The following is a 21821-nucleotide window of genomic DNA, read 5'->3' as shown; positions in this document are numbered from 1 at the left end:
CCCAAATGCATTAAAACAGAAAATAAAATTTTTGCACCATATTCAGTCATGACTTTTTGCATGTTACATGCAGATACAAAGGAACTGATGATCCACACTGGAAGAGACACACAAATGCTGTACTTGCAACCTAGTTCTATAATGTGCTTTTTGGAAAGATTCCTTTTCAACAGACAGCACATTCAGCAGATTATTTGCTTGATGACTACTGAGGCCTAAGACTTGCAACAGCTACCCACTGCTCTTCCTTCAGTTTAAGTGCTCCAGGAAAGACTGTGAATTTGGAAGCCAAGAAAGCTGCTGGACTGGCGCATTCACAGGCACAGTATCTTTAGCCCACCTCCCTGAACAGATACGGCACTGCAACTCTACATATCCTCTTTCGTTAAGTCTCTTCAAAGGAGCACACTTGTTACACAACCTCGGAAACCAGCAGAGCAATGCTGATTGATTAAACACACTCCAAAACTCACTTCTGCGCGAGGAGCAAGTAACATGGAATGGCCTACATCATAAATTGACCTAGCCTCAGCTTGCTGCCTTCAGACTGGCCACTGGGAACGCTACCGAGGCTGTACTAGTTAGCCCAGGCCAAAAGCACAGAATAATAGTTTGTGTTGGAAGGGACCTTTAAAGGTCATCTAGTCCCCTGTCCCCCACCCCCCTGCCATGAGCGGGGACATCTTCAACTAGATCAGGCTCCTCAGAGCCCCATCCAGCCTGGCCTTGAATGTCTCCAGGAATGGGGCATCTGCCACCTCTCTGGGCAACCTGTGCCTGTGTTTTATTGGCCTCACTGTAAAAAATTTCTTTGTTACACCTAGTCTAAATTTCCCCTCTCTTACTTTAAAACCAATATCTCTTGTCCTATCACAACAGGCCCTGCTAAAATGTTCATCCCAATCTTTCTTATGAGCCCTCTAAGTTCTGCCAGAAGTAGTAACAAAAACACAGGCAGCCAAGCTTTGGTAACCATGCATGTTCTCATTTGATAGCAGAGATGCGGTCCCAAATTTCAGTTTGAGTGGCAGAATCTTCCAACTTCCCAGTTGATGAGATGTCCTGAAGTTGTTTGGTTTCTTTTTTTTTTTTCCTCCAGTCCAGAGCAAAACCCAAACAATGTTTTCAAACCTTCCTGTAAACTGAAAGTTTCTAAAAAACATTAGTCTAAGAGCACAAACATCTGGCACAGCTAACATAAAATCTACTCCTTAGCCACCCTTCCCGGAAGAGGAAAGGATATGAGGCAACCCGCAATGAGACAGGATCAGGAATAACATGAAACCACACCTTTGGGCAATTTCAACCCAGGTTGCTGCAGTCCTGCTCTGGGTCTGATCTCAGGAACTCATGCTCAGCTCAGAGAACTTATTCAACAGAAAGCTAACCTGAAAGCAGTGAAGGGATGAGTTAGCAATCAGGTCAGCTCCCTGACCTACCTCATCATGTAACTCTCTGAACGCTGAAAGCAGCACTAGGGAGAAGTGTGTTAGTCCAGTTTTTCATCCACTTAAGCTGCCATGGGACAGCACCTCAAAGGGATACAATACACTCAATTCTTCCAGCAGTCCTACTTACTGAGAGTAAGTGCATACAAAAATGGATTTTATTATCATCTTTACCCACTTAGCAATGCAGATAGAGGGAGGAAGCAGTATACTCTTAGCAGAAGGATAATTCTCTTTTCTGATATTGATATGCATATTGCAGCAACTGTCACCTTACTTTTATTTATTTATCAACATTCAAGATTATTTGAAAATATGCCATGTCAGTTAGGCCTTTTAGTCTGAGACAGTTCTATTGCAAAGTACAGCTAGAAATTACTATGGCAGTAGCCCTAAATCAATAGCTTCAATTCATAATAGAAAAAGAATAAATAATTTCTTATGAACTGAATTAAAGCCTGAAGACAAGCACCTGCCAGCTCACAACCAGACACAGCATAAACTGAAATCCACCAAGGCCTGGGAAGTCTGACTACCAGGAAATTTTTCCATTGGATCTGCTATTAAAGTACTCAAACAGAGAAGAAACATGCACAAAATACCAGGTTGTCAACACACAGATCATCCAAAACAGCTTCTGGGACACTGCAGAAAACAGACCAAAACACAAGCAGTTAAGCAACAAAAAGGACTGGAAGTTTTCCAGTTACACACCCATCTGGCAAGGTTTGTGCTAGAAACTCTTGCTTTAGATTAGTCCATTTTCCTAGCGCTTTTATTGCATTTTGGCCTTCTTGCATCAGCTGGAAAAGAGAGATCATGGGTTCTGGTAACAGAATTACTGGCAAGAATCCTTATTTTCTTGCTTCTTTTGTGGAACACTCTTAGAGTGCATACTTCTAAAACTTCCTCCATTTTCCTCAAAATTGTGAAGTATACCCAAGTGCGTTGAGGTATTCAAACCACGTTAAAATTGCTTCACACCTAATGACCTCCACAAACTTCTGTTGTTATTAAGCCCTAAAGAAATAAGTGCATCCAAGTAAAGCTTCAATACAAGCTCTTTGAGTGGCAGCTAAATCCAGCCCCTGAGAAACTTGAAAACCCTTGTGCAAATAGAGAGTTCCACCATACAGCCCAAGACCAGTCCAGAAAAAGGTTGCTAAAGCTGCTGGGCTGGACTGCCTCACCTCACAGAGTCTCAACCCTGGACAGTGCTGCCCATATCAGGTCCAGCCTTGGAGAAGGCTTGTCCAGAACCCACTGTACACCACCCACCCCTAGCCCAGACCAGCGGGCTTCCTCCCTCATGCCGAGAGGCTGAGGAAGGACATTTTCTCCAGCTACAGACCTGGACTCCGCAATGCCACGTGAAGTTCAGACTTCACCACCAGAGACGGCCTTCTATGGCTGTAGTTAGACAGGGCACCCATGTGCTGCCATTCATCTGTGCAAATAAGCAGCAGAATAAAAAAAGCCAGTCTTCTCCTACCCCTCGATCACAGTGAGCACCCTCTCAAAAAAAAAATCTTGCTTCGTACAGCAGTGCTATAACTGTACAGGATATTTTGGAAGTGCCACTTTTTTTTTTCTGGTGTGCCCTGCAGTCTGTCCTACGCTTCCCATGCACAACATTGACTACACCTAGAGTTGTTACTCCTGGTTAATAAAAATCAGGAAAATTCCAAAGTCCAGTGACAACCCTGAAAGACATAAAAGGAATAAAAAACTCCAGCAGAAATAAATGAAATGAGAACCACCAAGGTTTTGAGTTACACAGTCTCAAAATAAAAAAAGAAAAATAAACAAATCTTTAAGAAGTTCTGTTCTTCTAAGTAACATACACTCAAACAGCTGTGGAAGGTAAAGGGCTTCCCAGTCTTGTAAATAATATACAAAATATTCAATGAATTGAACAGGGACCTTCATGTCCTGAAATAAGTTCCATCATCATAGACAAATAAAATAGTTTCTGCACAGCACTTTGTGTGATTTGCAAGGTCACTAAAAACCCTTGTAAGAGACTACACGTTAAAGGACTCCAAGTATCATAGAATTATATTTGTTATTGTAAGTACCACCAATGGAGTAGAGCTCTACAGAAAACAAAAATTGAAACTGACCTAAAGGAAACAGAACATAAACGAACAGGACTTCAGTTTATTTACACAGGTAACAACCATTTCTTTTCTAGTGAAAGTGATTGGTACAGTGTCACTGAACCTTTTGCAATTGCACTTGACCCAGGAATGCTGATTATGTTCTGATCTGACCAAATTCCACTCCCAAGGAGACTTGGAAGGATTCCCCTTCACACCAACTGCCTGGCAAAAATTTATCATTTCCAACCGTGATCTGGAAGACGAGGTTACATTTGGGAGACAAATAGCTTCTGCCCTTCTCCACAGACACCACATGTCACTTCCACTGATGGCACAAACTGCAAGGAGCGAGCACAGACAGGATGCAGCACGCAACCAAAAACCTGGCTTTCACCAGCATGCCACATTATCGCCAGCATGTGGAAGCAGAAACAGTGGTCCGCACACACAAAGCCAGATCAAAGGCAATCCACTTGCATATGAATCACCCGTAAGGTTCCTGGAGGACAGCTGAGAAACCTTATCTTAGATACTGCATTGAAAGGCAGTAATAAACCAATAAAACACAAAATTATGGTGTACATCTAGCATGCTTCCTCCCAGACATATTTCACTAGAGGAGTGAAAACAGTACTGTCATGCTTTTAAAAGTGTGTGTATCTATAAAAATCATATCAAAGGTGGAGCGATGGAAGTAGAAGCTTTTAATTTTATGGGTGTGCCTCTATGGTGGAGTTAAATGAAGCACTTTGCTACTGTGTCAACATAACTGGATAAATTTATCCCAAGCATAAGGGGCCCCAGGTCAGAACCATAAGTGAATACCTACAGCAGTACAAGTGTTCCTTTCCTTTTCGTACATGAGGGTCTTCCTTCTTTACTTTTTGTGTTGCTGTCAGACAACAAACTTGGGCACTCTCACACACTGCAGAACACACTTCTGTTGGAAGCCTATAAATCCACAGAAAAGTGCTGGAGGACTTTCAACTCTTGAGAATTATTTAACCTGCATCTTCACACTTCACAGACTGCAAGTTTCAGTTTACAGTCCCTAGTAAGCCAGAAAAATTGTGCTGAAAGCAGTGCTATACCTCTATCAGACAGGTATTGGGGCAAGAGTAGATATAGCTCTCCACAAGATCTGCAGACAACTCTTCTGTGAAGGTGTCACTGAAAATGTGTCTTCATCACTGAAAGCACCAGCTGCTTACTCACCCCAAGTGCACTCTCTGCAAGAGACATCCACTGATGCTATCAGCAGGCAAGTCCCAGAGCAACTCATTTATTTCATTACAGTAAGGGAGAAATGCAGAGCCAAGTTTTTACAAGGGTATCTAGTTCCTAAATCAAAACGTGCATTTCTTGTGGGATTTGAAAGACTGTCGATTCCCAACGACTTCAAATGAGTCAGTCTGTGGGAAATCTTTAAGCCCCATGCCACATCTAAATGCATCCCAAAAGTTATTCATAAAGGCAGACACGATTTAGAAGAGAATTCAGCTCTCACATGCTGTCCTTAGTAGATGATCAGCAGCTCTTCAAAACTGAAAGAAGTATATCTGCTCCAGTTAAGGAATAAATTTGGTCTCAGAGGGAAAAAAGTAATATACACTAAAAAGCAGCAGCCTGTACTTGCGTGTCAAGCTCAGCCTGAGGTTCATTTTCTCTTGGAATACAAATAATTACAAACTTCTTACAGAGATCTACTCGTCAGTGATTACCAGAAAATTCCCCAATTGTCAAAACAGATTCTGCTATCATCTGTCACGCACACGTTCTGCTGTGCAAGACGACTCCACTGATGGCTTCATATGTCTGTCTCATTCTAACAAATGCTGTACTTCTGTGTCTGTATCACTGAATATAAAGCTCCCAAGAAGCCATACAAAATAAGGAGTAGGAGACTACAGGGGACATTCAGGGACAATCTAAAGCAGGGAGTCTATGATGAAAGATGAGAATCCCAGCAATAACTTCCATTTTATTAACTACAAATGTGCAAAATCCCTATCATTGTTAAGCCACTAGGTTTTTTTATTTATGCATGTATAACTTACAAGAACAACCTGCAGGTTCCCTATGCATGCAAATACAGCAGTGCTAAATAGCAACTGTTGTTCCAAAGGGCTGGGGAAAATAAGGAAGATTTAAATGACCAGCACTACTGAATACACTTAAAACTCAGGTCTACTCAGAGACAAGAGAAAATTAACTACCCTAAAACTGAAACTTTCACTTGCTTAATTTTATTTAAGATCAAAACAGGAAAATTTACTGATGGGGCCTTTTCTATTCTTCACTTGATCCTTTCAGCTTTGCTACATATACAGCTTCTTGCATTGTGCCGCTTTACTGCATAAAGTGAGTGAAAAGAGAAGTAAAATTCTTAACATGGCTGCAGTAAATTCAGTAGTCATTTCTGTAGGACACATCCTGTTCAGAGCTACAGAAATGAAAACTGCAGAAAATCCAGTCACAGACTTTCTTCTGCATTATTCTCAAAAAGTATTTATCTAGGTCCAGTCAGTCTTCTCTCCACTGGGGAATATACTTTCATAATGTCTGCTCATAGAGATGCCTCACAGTGAGTTTTATATCTTTAACTGTATTTTAAGGGACTCTAATAATTTCACAACCTGCATTTCTCCCCCACCACTTGAAATATTATGCAGCACATAGTATTTGAAAACTAGCTCTAACACTCTGACGCACTTAACATACAAGGTAGCATTTCAAAAGCCTGTAACTTCCAATAATCCAACAAAAGCCTGGATGTGGACCATCTATCCAGGTGTCTCACTAATAATCACTGTGAGATTTAGTAAATGAGCACTGCAAGAGCATACTCCTATTATTTACATTATAGAAATGGCTGGAAATTCATGCTGGCATCAGGGCTTCTGTGCCCAGGGCACCACCCATGCTACACGCACTACAAGTGTTGTGGTTAGGGAAGAGGCCCAAGGAAGCTCTTGCCGCACAGCAGGGCTACAATTGCTACGACAGGTCAGCGATGAAGTTTGAAACAGAACCCAGGTGTCACAGCCACATACATCCACTCTATACATGCCCCCCATGCATCTGCTGTGCTCCTCCTACTTCATACAGAAACTGACGGAATACTGGTCTTTCAGACACCTACTGACAAGGGAGTCTGATGGAAGTTATGCATACAGTACCAATATTTGAATCTGGTTATAAAATTTACAGTTGGTCCAGCAATTCAAGTATTTATAAATATATTATTTCAAATCCATAATTTTCCTCATAAACTCAGAAGTTCTCCACCAGCACTAACTATGAACAGACAAAAGAAGCTTTCTATCAGGACAGGTTGTGGGGTTTTCTTGTTTGGTTGTTTTTTTTTTGTTTGTTTGTGTTTTTTTGGGTTTTTTTGTTTGTTTTCAAACTCATTATAATAATTTCTGTTGTAGATTACATTCAGGTGCTTCAGAATGAAATAGTCTTTTATGTTGAAGATGTGTCATGCATTTGTTTTAGGTTTCTAACACTGCCTTCTAATAGAGTCGAGAATCAATATCCAGAGTCAAAAGAAGCTGTATAACCCACCCCACCTAAGTGTTACAATATAGGCATTCAGATACAAGACACAAAGATTCTGTAGTCATGTTATAATACCTCACATCCCTGACATGTCTATCTTGAGAGTAGGGCTGTAATCATCAGCTCTATTCTGCACACCATCAGCATTATTAAATAACAGCATTTCTTGCTCCAACTCATCACTTGCAACACAGTGCTGCTGAAATGCAAGATTCTTTCAACATGAGTTCCACTGCCAGTGGTAGTTGCCCTTGACCCTGAAATTGGGCAAGAATAATGCATCAGGATAATGTCTTCTGCTATGTTAATGAGAACTATCATGTAGAATGAGGATTCTCCAGTCATGATGCTATAGAAACAGTAGTAGTGATTCAGCAGCACCCTGGGGAATGGGAGGGTGTGGTTGTCAAAAAAGTAAAGTAAGTGATGGATGCAGGTGCTGCATAATCACATTAAGTATGTGCAGTAATTTAAGAGTCTGACAAAAAGCTTAGTGAAATGAAAAAATAATAATCAGGAAGTACAGGAAAAAAAAAAAAAGGGTGAAAAAACCCCTAATCATTCTGAGACAATGTGGAATAGAATAAAGCCTCCAGTTACTGTCTTCCTAGTAGTGGGTTTTTGCTCCTACAAACAGCTAATATCGTAAGAAGTCACTTTTTTACCATGGTAAACATTTACGCCAACTGCTAGAATCAAGAACATCCGTTCTGGGTTTAAGAGTAGAGTCTGCATTAGTGTGTCACAATCACAGAACTTACAGGAAACTTATATAAAGGCATAAATCACTTTAAAAAAATAGCATCATAGAATTTAGAATATTTAGAGAAAAATTGGAAGAAACTTCAAGAATGCAGTTGAGCCCTGGTACTGCTTTATTGCATTTGTGTGCCTGTAAATGACTATAAATGCACAATCCAGAAATGTTCTGTAAAGTCTATAGAAAAATTCAGGTGTAGAACATCTTCCAAGCAAAGTTCACTTTCACAGAAGTGGCTGTACTGGCTCTCTGAAGACTTTGTCACTTTGTGTGCCAAGATTCTCCCCAAGCACATTGCACAATATGTTTCTTAAGCCCAGTAAGCTGACTATAACAATTTCTACCCCAAGCCTACATGAATTCTAAAAACAATTATGCTGAATTGCAGAAACAAAGGTAAGAGACCAAATCTATTTTATTATCTGTTATTTGATTAACTCTACTTTACTCAACCATTGCTGTTTCAGGGAATTACCTCAATAGCCCCCCCACAACAGTGTTAGTACAAAATATTATTATAAGGGCCATTGATTCATGAAGCTTGAGCAGAAGAAGCTGAAGAAAAGGAAACTCCCAAATGTAAGACAACCTTAAAGTTACAAGGAGATATTTGTATGACAAGCACATCAGTCAAGCTGTTTAGCCTGAGAATCATCCTAAAACAAGTGACTGTATAGATTAGAAAACCCAGATCCTCCTCAGCCACTGACTGTGTGATCTTATTTTCCATCAGTTGCTCTGAGACCACACAAAAGTCAAAATATTTGATACTGTGCTTCTGATGAGTTCTTACTAAAAAAAAAAAAAAAAAAATTACATATTCACAAGGTAAAGATGCTCTGTAGCTTAATCTTGCAAGGCAGACAATCACAAGGAACACACATCTGAAAATACTAAACAAATGATCCCTCTGTCCATGCACTGTAAGTCAACACAAGTTTCTCCAAAAGAGGATGCAAGATACTCCAGAATAACACAAATTTCTGATAAAGTTTCTCTCTATCTCCTTATGGTGTATTTCCCTCAAAATACAAGATTACTAACCTCTTCAAGAAGAATGAGCACAGCTTTTCTCTTCACAGTAGTGTACTCTAAAAGCCGTTCCAAACCCCTCCCTTTATTATCCTTGTTTTGACACTTGTACACCACTTGTCTTGCTAACCAACTGCTCATCCCTAACTTACCCTGTCCTTTAATATCAAAACAATTTAAAAGTAATTTACAGATTACAATCAGGTGAGACATTTATTTCATCAGCAAAACCCTGCCTAATCCTTCAAAGCCTGTGTGAAGAACTTAGAGCACCTCTCTCCCATGAAGAGCTGACCCAGGTTACTGATTCATGCTACTTTTTTCCTTTTATGGTGCTTTTCCCATTTTGTTTTCTAAACCACTCTGCTCAGCTAGTTCTCAATGTGTATGACTGTGTAAAGATCTGCACAGAAAGCAAATAATCTTAATTTCAATTGCTGAAGAAATTAAAAAAAAAAAAAATAATGCTTATCCAAGCCAAACAAACTCTTAAATACCCTATACTCATTTATGGCTCAGTTTCAAAAGGAACTGAGCAATCAAAAAAAAAAAAGTCAAGAGCATTTGCAAATCAGGTCATTACAATGCACAGAAAATGTCATTTAATTACAAATATCAATTGTTATAACAACTTTGGAAATACCAAGACCATCTACTGCATCGTAGAAAGGTTTCCCTGCTATATTTTGGGATGTCTAATTGCCTGACACTTTAAATATTCCTGAACTGTGTAAAAATTTAGCTGAATTTAAGCTGCTGCAGGTGAATTGCAGATCACCTAATACAACTGCAAAAGCAAACAACAACAACAACAACAACAAAAAAGCCCACAAACACCACCAAACTCCAAATACCCTTTTCATGAGGGGGGAAAAAAGATCTTGAGACAACTGATCAAACCCAGATACATCAAGTTTTGCAAGAAATCAGACTAGATTTCCTCTACTCACCTATCTATTATTTAAGTGGAAGAAATGTGATAAATTTTGAAATCTATTTTTGCCAGACTCTTTTTCACCAATTTCTAGGGCTAATTTGTCACCTGTTTCCTCAATAAGCAGGTTCTTTTGCTGAAATCAAGCAGAATTTAAACCATGCAAGCAGAAATGATAACTCATTCTTGATATTTGGTGCATGAATGGTTCAATTACATATAGCTGAGACCTGCTCACTAATCATATGCATTTCTAATTATGTCTCAGCATTTAAGGACCATCAGTTGACTGAAGCTAGGAGAAGATTATTAGTAGGCTAATCTACATTTAGAGCGGATGATGAGTATTTACATCTGAGATTAGATTCTATTTAATACTCCTTGATGGTTCTCTTTGAAGCAGTGAAAGGCACGAAGTGAACCTACATCAGAAATCACCAAGATTCCAGACTATGTCATACAAAGCAGAAACAATATATTAAAAAGGGAAAACTTGATGATAGACAGATACGTTATACTGTAGCTCTTCTCCCTCTCCCCAATCGCAGTCGATTTACAGGCATAAGTTGAGATGTTTATTGTTTTATCTCATTCAAACACAGTTACAAGCTTGATTTTCCAAACCTTCATGAGATTACATCAGTCCTTGTAACTTAGTTGCCCTTTACACTTAGTCCAGTAAGACTTGATACCTTGAATAAGACAAATTAACCATTTCTTAATTTGAAAGTACTTTTACTGCTAAATTCTTATTGGACATTTGGTCATGCTGTACTACATTAATATACTATATTATTTAAATAATGTAGTGTGCAGACATTCTTTATGAATATTACTATGTCTGATCACTGAAAGCACAGAGCAAAAGAGAGGACAAGGGGAAGTGGGAAAGAGTTCAGGTGACCTACAAATGCTCCTTCACACCACTGTGTTAAAGCAGTTAAAAAAAAAAAAATCTGTGCTATAGTTACACCCTCCATGACTGTTTTCATTCTGTTCCCCATCCCCACTTCCACCTTTCAGTTTCTACTTTTTAATGCTGTTCTGTTCCTAACCTGGGAAACATTTTTTCACCAGCTTAAAATTCCTGTACAACTAGTTCTTAAAAATATACACAGAGTGCGTATAAAATGCAACAGGAATAAAGAAACAAGTATAAAAACTCAGATATTTCTAGACCTAAGTCCAGCCTTTGAGTCAGCAGCACGAAATAGCTTTGGGATCACAGCTGGTTTATGACTCGTCAGCTCAGACAGTACAGAGTATATGTGGAGCAGTCACAAACTTCTGCGTCCTGCTCTCCTCAGTCCAGGAGCTGGATATTTCTCTCCTGGTTCTTTACATGTTTATAGGCTTTGCTGCTAAAGCTGAATGGCAAAGTGTTTTGCCTGTTTTGCAACACTTTGAATTCCCACAACCAAACACTACTGGAAAAAAAAAAAGTAATGCTTTCACATTTATGCACTTTGTTCAAAAGCTACTGAAGAAAAAGTAAATTATATTACATAAGTGTGCAGTTATGTAGCACTATATGCCAGATGCCTACTGCCAAAATTAAATGGGGCCCACTTCAAGTCAAGTCTCCCATTACAAGAAAAGCCTCCGTGAACTACTGAGACCACCTATTGCACAGCTCAGAAGCTAAAAATTAACCAACGTAAGAGGCAAAAACATCATGGATAATTCAGCTCCATGAGCCTCAATACACAACCAAACCAAAACAGACTGTCAGGTTTCACCTGTCCTGGAAAGATGTCGGGGTGTCTGAAATCTGAAGTCTCTCTGATCTGTATATGGCAAGTACAGAATCTATAATGAAGCTCTATGGCCTTCCTATTTCCACCTGTGAGGACAGCTCCTCTGACTCTTCTAACACCACAGCTCTGCAAGAGGCACAAGGAATAAGCTGTGACTGCACATTTCAGAATAACCCACCTCACTGAACTGAAAGCAGTAGTCTGTGAGAAAAAAACTTGCAGTTTCAAAGACATGACATGCATATGCATGTCCATGCTGAAGGATCTTTTCTGTAAACTGGCTACAGTTCCAGCAGGTTGGGGTTTTTTCCTTCTTCCCCTCTCCCCAGGAGAAAAGAAAGCTACAATATCAGCCAAAACTTTTTAAATTCCCCTTTTTTCACATGTATTTCACATAGACAAAAACCATGCCACACTATAAGCTGAAAATTGTAGGTCGAGTCAATTTCCTGCTTCTGATTTTTTTAAAGCAAAAAGATAATAATTCAGTACTATAACTTTAGCTGTATGAAGTCTTTACAAATCTTCTAAATAGGCTTTTTCATTCTACATTCACATCGTACATATGTCAATAAAAGAAAAAAAGACAGGAGGAAGTTTTGTGTTATTACTTTTAAAAATGGGGCCAGGTCAATCATACATTACAACCTCGGGTCACTACACCTTCAAACAAGGGTGTTACAACCTCATCGCTGGGAAAGCTGGCAAACTGGGGTGAGAGGATGCAGCTCAAGGCATTCGTGCCAACTAACCGGATCAGCGCGCGTCACTCTTTGTTCAAGCCCATCCATCATAAATGTTTTAGGCAACCAATATCAGAAGCACTAACTTCCAAGCACAAACACACGTAGCGTTCCAGATACTGTGTCAGCACAAAGAAATTGTCAAGCTACACAGTTGGTGCCAAATCTGCTTTCAAAGCTCCCGGGGCCTCACAGCTCCTGCTCGTTCCAGCCAGAGCGCAGCACATCAGTAAAAACTTGCATCCCTGCACTTTGTTGGGAGGCTGGGAGGAAACAGCCGGATTAACCCGTTTAACACACAGGTACAAATCACAAGCGCCTATTCACAGCACGCTTGATGACAGGGAGTTTCTTCCAAAAACACTTTAGCGGGGGGCACAAAAACAGGCTTTGACGCACTTTTGCCTCTCTAGGTAACCGCCGTGGCTGCCCGAAGGGTGTCACTGAAGCCCGGGGCAGCAAGGGCACCCAGGGCCTCGGCTCCCGGAGGGCTCTGCGGCCAGAGCTGACCCCGCAGCGGGGCGGAGGGGCCGCGCCTGCTCCCGCCGCCCCGCGGTGAACCCAGGGCGGGCCGGGACAGGGAGGTGAGGGCGAGCCCGAGCCGAACCGCTCCCGCGGCGGCGATCTAGCCCCGGCAGGTCGCTCTCACCTGCGTTGTAGAAGCGGTCCAGCACCGCCGTCTCGCCGAAGTCCAGCTTGCCGAAGTGCAGGGTCTCCAGCGCAGCCCCCACCACCTCGCATGCCTCCCGCAGGCTCTGCAGGGCGCCGCTCTCTGCCGCCAGCAGCGGCCCCTGGCTCGCCTCGTTGATCACGTAGGTGACCGCTGTCCGCCTGCCGCCAGCCTTGGCCCGCGCCGCGATGCCCGGGCCAGTGGCGGCAGCGCCGTCCTCAGCCCAGAGGGTACCGGGCGGCGGCGCTGCCAAGTCGGGCAGGAGGCTGCGGGCGCCACCGTCGGCCCCTTGCGCCCGCCTGCCGAGCACCTCCTCGCAAGGGGGGCCGCCGCCGGGAGAGCTGGGCACCGGCAAGCTGATCATCCCCTCGCTGCTGTCACTCATCCCGGCGGAGGAGCAGCCGCCGCGGCGCGTCCCTGGCTCTGCTGCGCTGGCCAGGGTTAGGCGGATGCCATGCCGAGCCGCCTGCCACGGAACGGTCCCGCTGAGCTGCTGCAAGGGAGAAGCGGCCGGGCTGAAGCAAGGGGCTCCCCCTCGGGCGCTAGCGAAGGCTGCCGGAGGCGGGGAGACGAGCACAACAGCCTCCTTCAGTGTCTGCCGCCGGCACCATGACGCGCCGCTCCCTTCTCCCCCGCACCTGCAGGGACTGCCCGCTGAGCCGACCCCCAGCAGTTCGGCTTCCTTCTCCTGCTGGTCCCTGGCACCTCGCTCTTCCTGCGGCCGCTCCGCTCCCCGGGCGAAATCACTCGGCCGCGGGGAGAAACCACTTGTCGGATCGCTCTCCGGCGCCCCCTCTTTAGCCGAGCGACAGCTGCGAGGCCACTGGCGGCGCGGGCTGGGGCGGCCCCAGCGCCGGGCACCTCCCTCCGGCCCCGCCTCAGAAACAACCACCCGCCCCCCGCTCCGGGAGGTGCGTGTTCCGAGTGTGGGCTCTCGGGGTGGGTGAGCCACGCCGCGTCCCCACGGGGACCGCATGAGTAAGTGCTTTGGGCGTCTGCACTGAGTTGAGAGCAGTGGCAGGATTTAATATCCATTAGTCCTTGTCTTCTATTGTAATTCCTCTTTAAACCTCCCTCTGTGTTCCCAAACGGCTTCAACTTCACTGAAAGGTTTGTGGCTGACTTCAGCAGCATCGGCCTCATGCTTTTCAAGTGTTGTGTCTGGAAACTGGAAAACTGCCCCTGTATGTTGATTAAATATGTCATTTCTTACATTCGCCTCTAATTTACCTGTCGAGAACACCCAAATGCTTGATAATTAAGAAAATATTTATTCGTGGCAAAGGAAACTAGTTGGAATAACTAGCATATACCCCTAAGTTATGCTAACTCTGTATGATAGGCTGCCCAGTTGAGGGAAAGGTCCTTTAACGTGAAATAATACATAACGTAATGTGAAATAATACATAACCTAACGTGAAATCATACATAGCATGAAGCGTGAAAATCCCAAACGTTCAGGTTATTTGTAGGGGAAGCAGGAATCTCTAGGGAATTCAAAATGGATTTGAAAAGGAAATGAGGTTGAGATTTGTGCAGTTTGTTTTTGAACAGAAATACTGTGAAACTGGATTTTTTTTTAATAATATGTTTCTATTAAATAGAGGAGAAAAGGAGGGGGGGAAAGTACTCGACATATTTACAGTTATGTTTATATGCCATATCAATAGGACCGTACTGCTAAAATTGATCTTGTTAAGACGAATCAATTTGTTGGGCACAAAGGCTGCTCTTGTATCACTGTTTTCCATGGCTTCTGTAGACAGGGGATCAATTCTGGAATCATTAGAAAAATTAGTCACTGCAGTGCCTTCAGTAGCTCTGTTTGCTTTTGTGTTGAGCAGTCCCCTTTTTCAACGAGATATGCCTGGCATTTGCTTCTGCTGATAAGAAATGGGTAAACGGGTTGGGAAGATGACAAGCAAACTAAAGACTAATTTACAGAGAAAAGTTAATATTTGCTTATCTGCCCAATACAGTAAGTTATTGTTTCTTGTCTGAATGGTAATCGGTGTTTTTCTAAATAATGTCGTTTTCCACAAAATGCAGAATCAGTGTTAATCCATTCAGCATTGCAGTTACATCACCTTACAGGAAGCAAGAACAATATGTCTGTGTTGTTCTCGAGAACAGCCCGTGTTTGTCAAGTGCAAAAGGAAGTCTCCGACTGAAAGGAGACGGAAGCAGCATGCTATTCCACTTAGCATTACTGTCTTGTAGGGCTTGTTCACTATTAACACTGCATGTATTCCAAATTCAAGTTAGTTTTTCTATTGATTTGGCTGGGAATGAGGTTGGGCCCTAAACCAGAAAAAAAAAAAAATCGAAATGCTGTTGAATCTGGAATAACAAACAAAAATTACCCACATTTTTAAAACTGAAAATGTGTATTTTAATCTGTTAACTCTTTGAAGTGAGTGATCAGACATTCAGGAGCTCTTGTGTCGTAATATTTGATTAGGACATAATAATTCCACAGATTTTTTTTAAACCACAGTAACACCCCATTTTTTTATCAGAAATATGCTTACCTTGTTCACTTGTTTCTCAAGTGCTGTACAATAACATCTTTAGCACCAGATGGTTTGCATATAGTCACGATTCAGTATCACCCTGTTCTGGCTGGGTTTTTTTGACAACAAAAACTTCTAACAAGTCGTTAGCTGTAAATTTGTTTAAATAATGACCCTCTCTTCATTATACATTTTTACAGCTATACATCATTGCCCTCTACGTTTAACCGTAACTGTAGTTTTAACATCCAAGAATTTGCCAACTTTATTAATTGCAAATATAAATGCAATTTTTGATAAGTGACAAACAGCATATGACAGATGCCACGGGCTTGATTTAGCCACTCAAACTAGTGTAAACAAGATGCAAGACCAAAAAAGGCAGTTCCAATGTATCCTGTTTATAGAGATTAAATTTAAAGCATATGCATTAAATGTAACTCTGTCCAAATAATAATTTTCATGTATTATGGCCATCATTGTTCAGTAGAGGCAGAAAAATTATTCTAGACTAATCTGCATTTTGAATTTTGTTTACCGTAGTGCTGGTGAAATTGATAGAATGGACTAAAATACATCATTACAAATATTTGGTTTAAAATGGATGCTAAATTTCATCCATACTTTAAGGGCCTCTTATTTAACTACAGGATAACATACAGGAATGAGAGATTGGTGATGTACCATAACCACTTTATTGATAAGCAGGACAAAGAAGTTTGCAGGACTAAAGTCCAGTATGCTTCAATTATGGGTAAAAAAGAAAAAAAAAGGTAATTAAATTTGCAGATACAAAAATATGAATAAGATATTGACAGCACATAAACTAATGCAATTTCTGTAAGCTTTAGACCAGAACTCTCACAAGCAGCAGAAATTATTAAACTGAAATAAAAAACTTGTTTCTAAAAACTGTCCTAAAAAGTTAGAGTAAATACATCACTGTAGACAATCAGAAGTAGCCTTGTGTTCAATCGAGAGAGGGCAATATTTTCTTATGAGGTAGACAGCTGCCAGTCTTTAAGATGAGGTAAATCTATGATTACATGGAACATTGAAAGCAATATTTAAGAACAAAGGGGTAGGTAAATAGAGACCAGTGGCCATTGTGTAGGGATGCAGTTGATCATGTAATGAGGAATCCACTTACCAAATGACAGCATGGTGCACATAAATGGCAGTCAGCAAAAACCAGTGGAGCGATGTGGATACATCATTGGGGATGGATATTTCATCAGTCAGGACTGTCCCTGGAGGATGGTGAAGAATTGTGCAGTGTTCTTCCTTCATGCCTTTTTCCCCCACAACTCTCACTCTGCTCTGCTCCAGCCCTTCCTCTTGCCTCTTTTTTTTTCTTTTAAACTTCCAGGAAAGTCTCTGTGCTAACTTTCTCTTCCTTCCATCTTCCACAACCTTCATTCCCCCGTATGAGGAGCCTTTTCCTTTTGCGTTCATGCCTGCAACCCCCTGGGTTACTTTCATTTGTTTATCTTCAGTGTAGCCAGTTTTGCTATCTTATCAGGAACCTTGGGACACTAAATGCTTTTCTTAAAGCTCAACTCATACAGCTGTATAGCTGTGCAGGAATTTCAGCTGGGAACATCTCTATGTTTCTGTAAGTCAATAGACGTTCACTGTTGTAGAAGAAAACCTTGATAGCATGAAGCTTAATGAATGGCTCAATAAGTACAAGACAGAAAAAAGGTTTACTGTGGTCCCTGAATATTTTCAGTGGTTTAAGCTGCCTGTCCTTGCACGTGAGGGAATAGTTCACAATCTGATTTCTCTGGTAGAAAAGCTTTTTTTCATATCTTCTTTAAATACTTGGACTGAAGCCATCCTGGTAACTGTTTCTGCTGATCAGAAAGATTTTTTTTTTCAGGATTGGTATATACAGCAGTGATGTTTACCAGCCCAGTTCACACCTAAGCTAGCTGTCAGCACGCTGAGGAAATGAGAAACATGTTTGTAACAGAACAGAGCTCAGTGGGCTGAAAAAAAGGTGAACCAGATGCAAAGATACTGCTGTAAGCATCTCAGCTACCTGTTCTAATGCTAACGAGGGGTAAGATCATGAGCTGAGCTCAGAAAAATGACTGCAACAGCAATATAGCCAAAAGTTACATACTAAACAACATTCTGGTGTTGTTTGTGGGTTTTGTTGTTGTTTTTGTTTTGGTGGTGTTTGTGTTTTTGTGGGGTTGGTTTGTTGGTTGTTCGTTTGGTTTTGTTTTTTTATTCATTGAAATGATGTTGGAAAAAAACAACCTCGGTGCAGTTGGGGATTTTTTTCCCCGAAGGGCTTTCCGTGGAAGATGGGTGCCACCTACCGCCGCCCGCGGGACACGGCTGGCCGGTGTCCGCCCGTCCAAAGAGTTGCCCGGTGCACCATTCGGTTTCAAGAGCTGCCTATAAAATGCTACTGTGATTGCTGGTCCTTCACGTTTCTTGAATTTACTCAGCTGCGCAGGAGCTGAGGAGGAAATACAGTCATGTCTGGTATCTTTTTTTATTTTGCCCTTGTCTCTTTGCTTGTAAAATAGCTTTCATTTCTTTAGTTGTTATTCTGCCTTGAATTCTTCAGTGCAAATACCTTCACTCGCTGTATTATTTTGCTTCCAACTTCTAAGTATCTTCAAAACCTCAACTTAAAAGCTTTTACATGGATCAAAAAAACAAAACAAGTTTTGTGAACTAGTCCTTCTCTCAGGACTTCCTTGTAACCTTTTATCCACTTCTTGATCTTTATGTCTACAAAATTCTTTTGATCTGTCTTTAAAAAATAAGCTGGGCCACTGGTAAGAACTGCTTCCTCTTTGTATAACCTGTTTGCAGAATTTCACTCATTACAACAGATCAACTAGATTTGAAAATGCACTTGACGAAACCTTTCCAGTACTTGGATGTATCCAGAATAAATTGTTTATAGTGTAACTGAACTTTACACCATGAAGCTCAAGAACTTTATGCCAAACACCACCTCACAAAGGGCTGTGTCCAAATTTACTCACTGCACCACTGCAGCCACCGTGTATCTTTTCAAATGTTGCTATTGACATTCCAGCCACAAAGGGCAACTGTTGAAAAAAACATTTGCTCAGAAAATTACCATGTAGCTTGCACTTTGAGAAGACACAATGATTTAAACAGATTCCACAGAGGCTAAAATTGGTGGAATATGGCCTGGAACAGCCAATTCAGTAAGGTATTCCTTTGCTCCAGGGTTACAAAAATCTTATCTTATATGATGTCTGTCAATAGATGAAGTCTATAAATTGCCAGTTATGAGGCTTTGGGAGCTGCTGTGATAATCCAAAGGATAAATCAAACTGAGCTTCACTTGCACTGATTTGGGATTGATTTTATTCTAAAATCCCGGAGGCTGTTTGATAAATATATTTCTTTTTACTTTTACCATGAGATCAAGGAGTTAGTAGAACTATGTGGTTCAGTGATCTGCATCTGAGTGCCAGTTTAAGCAATTAGGCATTTGTATGGCTTTACAACAGATTTTTGTAGTCAAGGTTTAATTTTAAATAAAATGCTGAGTGGCAAGGGTACGTAACTATACTCCAAGCTCCATGATGTAACCTTGATTAAATAATCTAATTTGCCTCTGCTGTACTTTCCTAACATGTAAAAGAATACTTTTGCGCTTTTATCTCTTCATACATAGATGGGTCATTATAGCTAATTAAGGTAGACTGTGTCCAACTGGAATAATCTCTGAATCTGGATGTTATAGTCCCGTATAACACACACAGGCTAGAATATAACAAAAGCTGCAGTTGCTGCTCTGCTGAAATATTTTCTAAGCGTCAACCCCCACTTCCTTTCAAAGGCAAAATTCCCACTGACTTACACAGAAGTTGTCACAGGTGTAAGAAAACTTGAGTTTGTTCATGAAAAGGCTTACATAAAGCATAATTGCATCACAAAAAAAAAAAAAAAAAGATAAAACATGCAGATCTATTGAAGAAATTAGAGAATTAAATAGTTTAGAAGGGCTTTTTAGAAGGAAAAATGACAGGTAACATACATATACAATTGAAACACCTCATGTATTCAAGCTGGTGCACAGAGGATGAGCTGATATACAGGTTAAATGGCATATAAAAGAACAGACTGACTTTCAAGTTTGGAGTCATCTCCTTTTCACCCGAAGGTTATTTTGCAGGATTGTTTATCATGAAAAACAGGCAGCAAGTGGTCAGAGGCCTGGTCTGGCCCAGATGACCTTTAATTACAAATCACACTGGGCTACGTATAAAAGCCTGACAGTAGCGAGTAATACAGTTCTCAGCAGGCCCCCCCTAAGCTTACGGCTTTGCTATGAAGAGGTCAGAGGACACGGCGGCGCCGGAGGGATAAGCCACAGAGGCCTCAGGCACAGCCGGTCAGAGCAGGACCCGGCAGCCACTGGGGGCGCCTGGCACAGCGAGGCCGAGCGGGATAACCCCTCCGCGCTAGCAGCACTTCCCCTGGAGCCCAGGGACCCTTGGCGGCAGCAGCGACACCTTCTCCAGCCGGGCCCGCCGGCGCAGCCCGCCAGGCTGGCAGCGCACCGTGCCGCCCTCTACCATCACCAAAAATGGCGGCAGCGCCGCAGCTTCAGCACCGCCCACGGGGCGGGGCGCTTCCGGCGGGGCCGTGCGCGCGGCGGGGAGGTGGCGGCTTCTCCGCGCCGGGGCCTGGGCCGGGGCCCGGGCTGCGGCCATGGGCACGGTGGGCGGCGGTGCTGGTGCCCTGCGGCTGCCCGGGCTGCACGGCTACGCGGTGGAGTTCTCGCCCTACTGGCCGGGGCGCGTGGCCTGCGCCGCCTCACAGCACTACGGCATCGCAGGTGCGGGCGGGGCCTCCGCGGCGGGGGGCGGAGGGTGCGGATAGAGATGCGGGTGTCTGGAGCGGCAGTCCGTGTCTGTAAAAGCGTCCGGGGGTTTCCCTTGTCGCTGCGCCGGTTTTGCCTTGCACAGCGCCTGTTCCCCGTGGCCGGGTGGGGGTGGGTGCCGGAGCAGCTGCCCAGCCCGGGGCCTCCTCTCGACCGCCTCAGACCCTGTCAGAGGAGTGTTAATTTTATATGGTCGAGAGTAAACAGTGGTGGAGGCATACACAACGTGAATGAAACGTGTACAGATCTTTTCACCTTAAGACATTAACCACAGTAGAGGCAGAGCTCTCTCAGCGTTGGGGCCTTCTTCATTAACAGAGGGAGCGTTGCTACTGAAAGAGTTCAGTTTAAATAAAGTTCCCTAATGTGGAATTACTTTGACGAAATCCTAGTTATGTGGGAAACTGGTGAGGGGCCTGGAGCACAAGTCTGATAGGAACCGGGGCTGTTTAGCCTGGAGAAAAGGAGGCTGAGGGGACAGTCTTATCGCTGTCTACAACTACCTGAAAGGAGGTTGTAGCATGGAGGGTGTTGGTCTCTTCTCCCAAGTAGCAAGTGATAGGACAAGAGGAAATGGCCTCAAGTTGTGCCAGGGCAGGTTCAGATTGGATATTAGGAAATAATTCTTCATGGAAAGGGTTGTCAGGCATTGGAACAGGCTGTCCAAGGAAGTGGTGGAGTCACCATCCCTGGAGGTGTTTAAAAGGCATTTAGACGAGTTTCTTAGTGACATGGTTTAGTGCTGGAGTTGGTGAGGTTTGGTTGGACTCAATGATCCTGAGGGTCTCTTCCAACTGAAATGATTTTATGGGAGAGCAGTTATCCATGTGTGTTTTCTCAGAACTTGATTATTTGTTTCACATCTGGTGAGCTATGTTTGTATTGGTAGTTTCAGAGGGAAAAAAAGGTGTTATGTCTGCTGTGTTAGCAAAAGATAAAAAGGAGCCCCATGCTGGTCTGTAATGTAAGGCCCGGGGGAAACCACATTTTTATGCTTTATAAACAAGTTGTTTCTTTTCCAATCTCACCTATGGGTATACTGAAGTAAAAAACCAAAACAAAACACAAAAAACAAACAAAACCAACCAAACCAAACCAACCAAACAAAAACAAACAAGAGAGAAAGAAAAACAAGCAATATTATGTAAATTAATTACAGTTTTAGAGAACGTGAGACAATAAGGTGTTTATTTATGCAGCTAATTGGCCTCTCAAAGTTCAGATTGTATTTGCACACTGAAGCTACCTCAGAACCACAGTAGTTTCTTTTGGCTCGAGGGAACTAGTTGTGATGTTTTGGTTTTATTTATTGGTTTAGGTTGTGGAACTCTGGCAGTGCTGGAACAGAATGAAGCTGGGATTGTTCTGCTCAGAAGGTTTGTGTTTTATCTTTGCAAGAGAAAAACTAAT

The 21821-nt window shown here is 42.4% G+C and overlaps 2 protein-coding genes across 4 annotated transcripts in view; one reads left to right on the top strand and one right to left on the bottom strand.

Moving 5' to 3' along the window:
• Positions 1-13796, bottom strand: part of MAP3K5 (mitogen-activated protein kinase kinase kinase 5) — a 106853-nt gene extending 93057 nt beyond the window's left edge. For all 3 annotated transcript variants that reach the window (XM_082049936.1, XM_082049938.1, XM_082049937.1), the window contains exon 1: positions 12990-13796. In XM_082049936.1, coding sequence (XP_081906062.1) covers positions 12990-13395 — 406 coding nt within the window. In that variant the 5' untranslated portion in view covers positions 13396-13796. The remainder of the gene's footprint in view (positions 1-12989) is intronic.
• A 6378-nt stretch (positions 13797-20174) lies between these two features.
• Positions 20175-21821, top strand: part of PEX7 (peroxisomal biogenesis factor 7) — a 46933-nt gene continuing 45286 nt past the window's right edge. Inside the window, exons 1-2 of the mRNA XM_082049654.1 lie at positions 20175-20366; positions 21730-21787. Coding sequence (XP_081905780.1) covers positions 20240-20366; positions 21730-21787 — 185 coding nt within the window. The 5' untranslated portion in view covers positions 20175-20239. The remainder of the gene's footprint in view (positions 20367-21729; positions 21788-21821) is intronic.

This window comes from Streptopelia decaocto (genome assembly GCF_964273445.1).
Source record: "Streptopelia decaocto genome assembly, chromosome: 3".
In the NCBI taxonomy this organism is placed as follows: domain Eukaryota; kingdom Metazoa; phylum Chordata; class Aves; order Columbiformes; family Columbidae; genus Streptopelia; species Streptopelia decaocto.
Note: the sequence above shows the minus strand (reverse complement) of the source record. Positions and strands in the feature narration are given on the sequence as shown.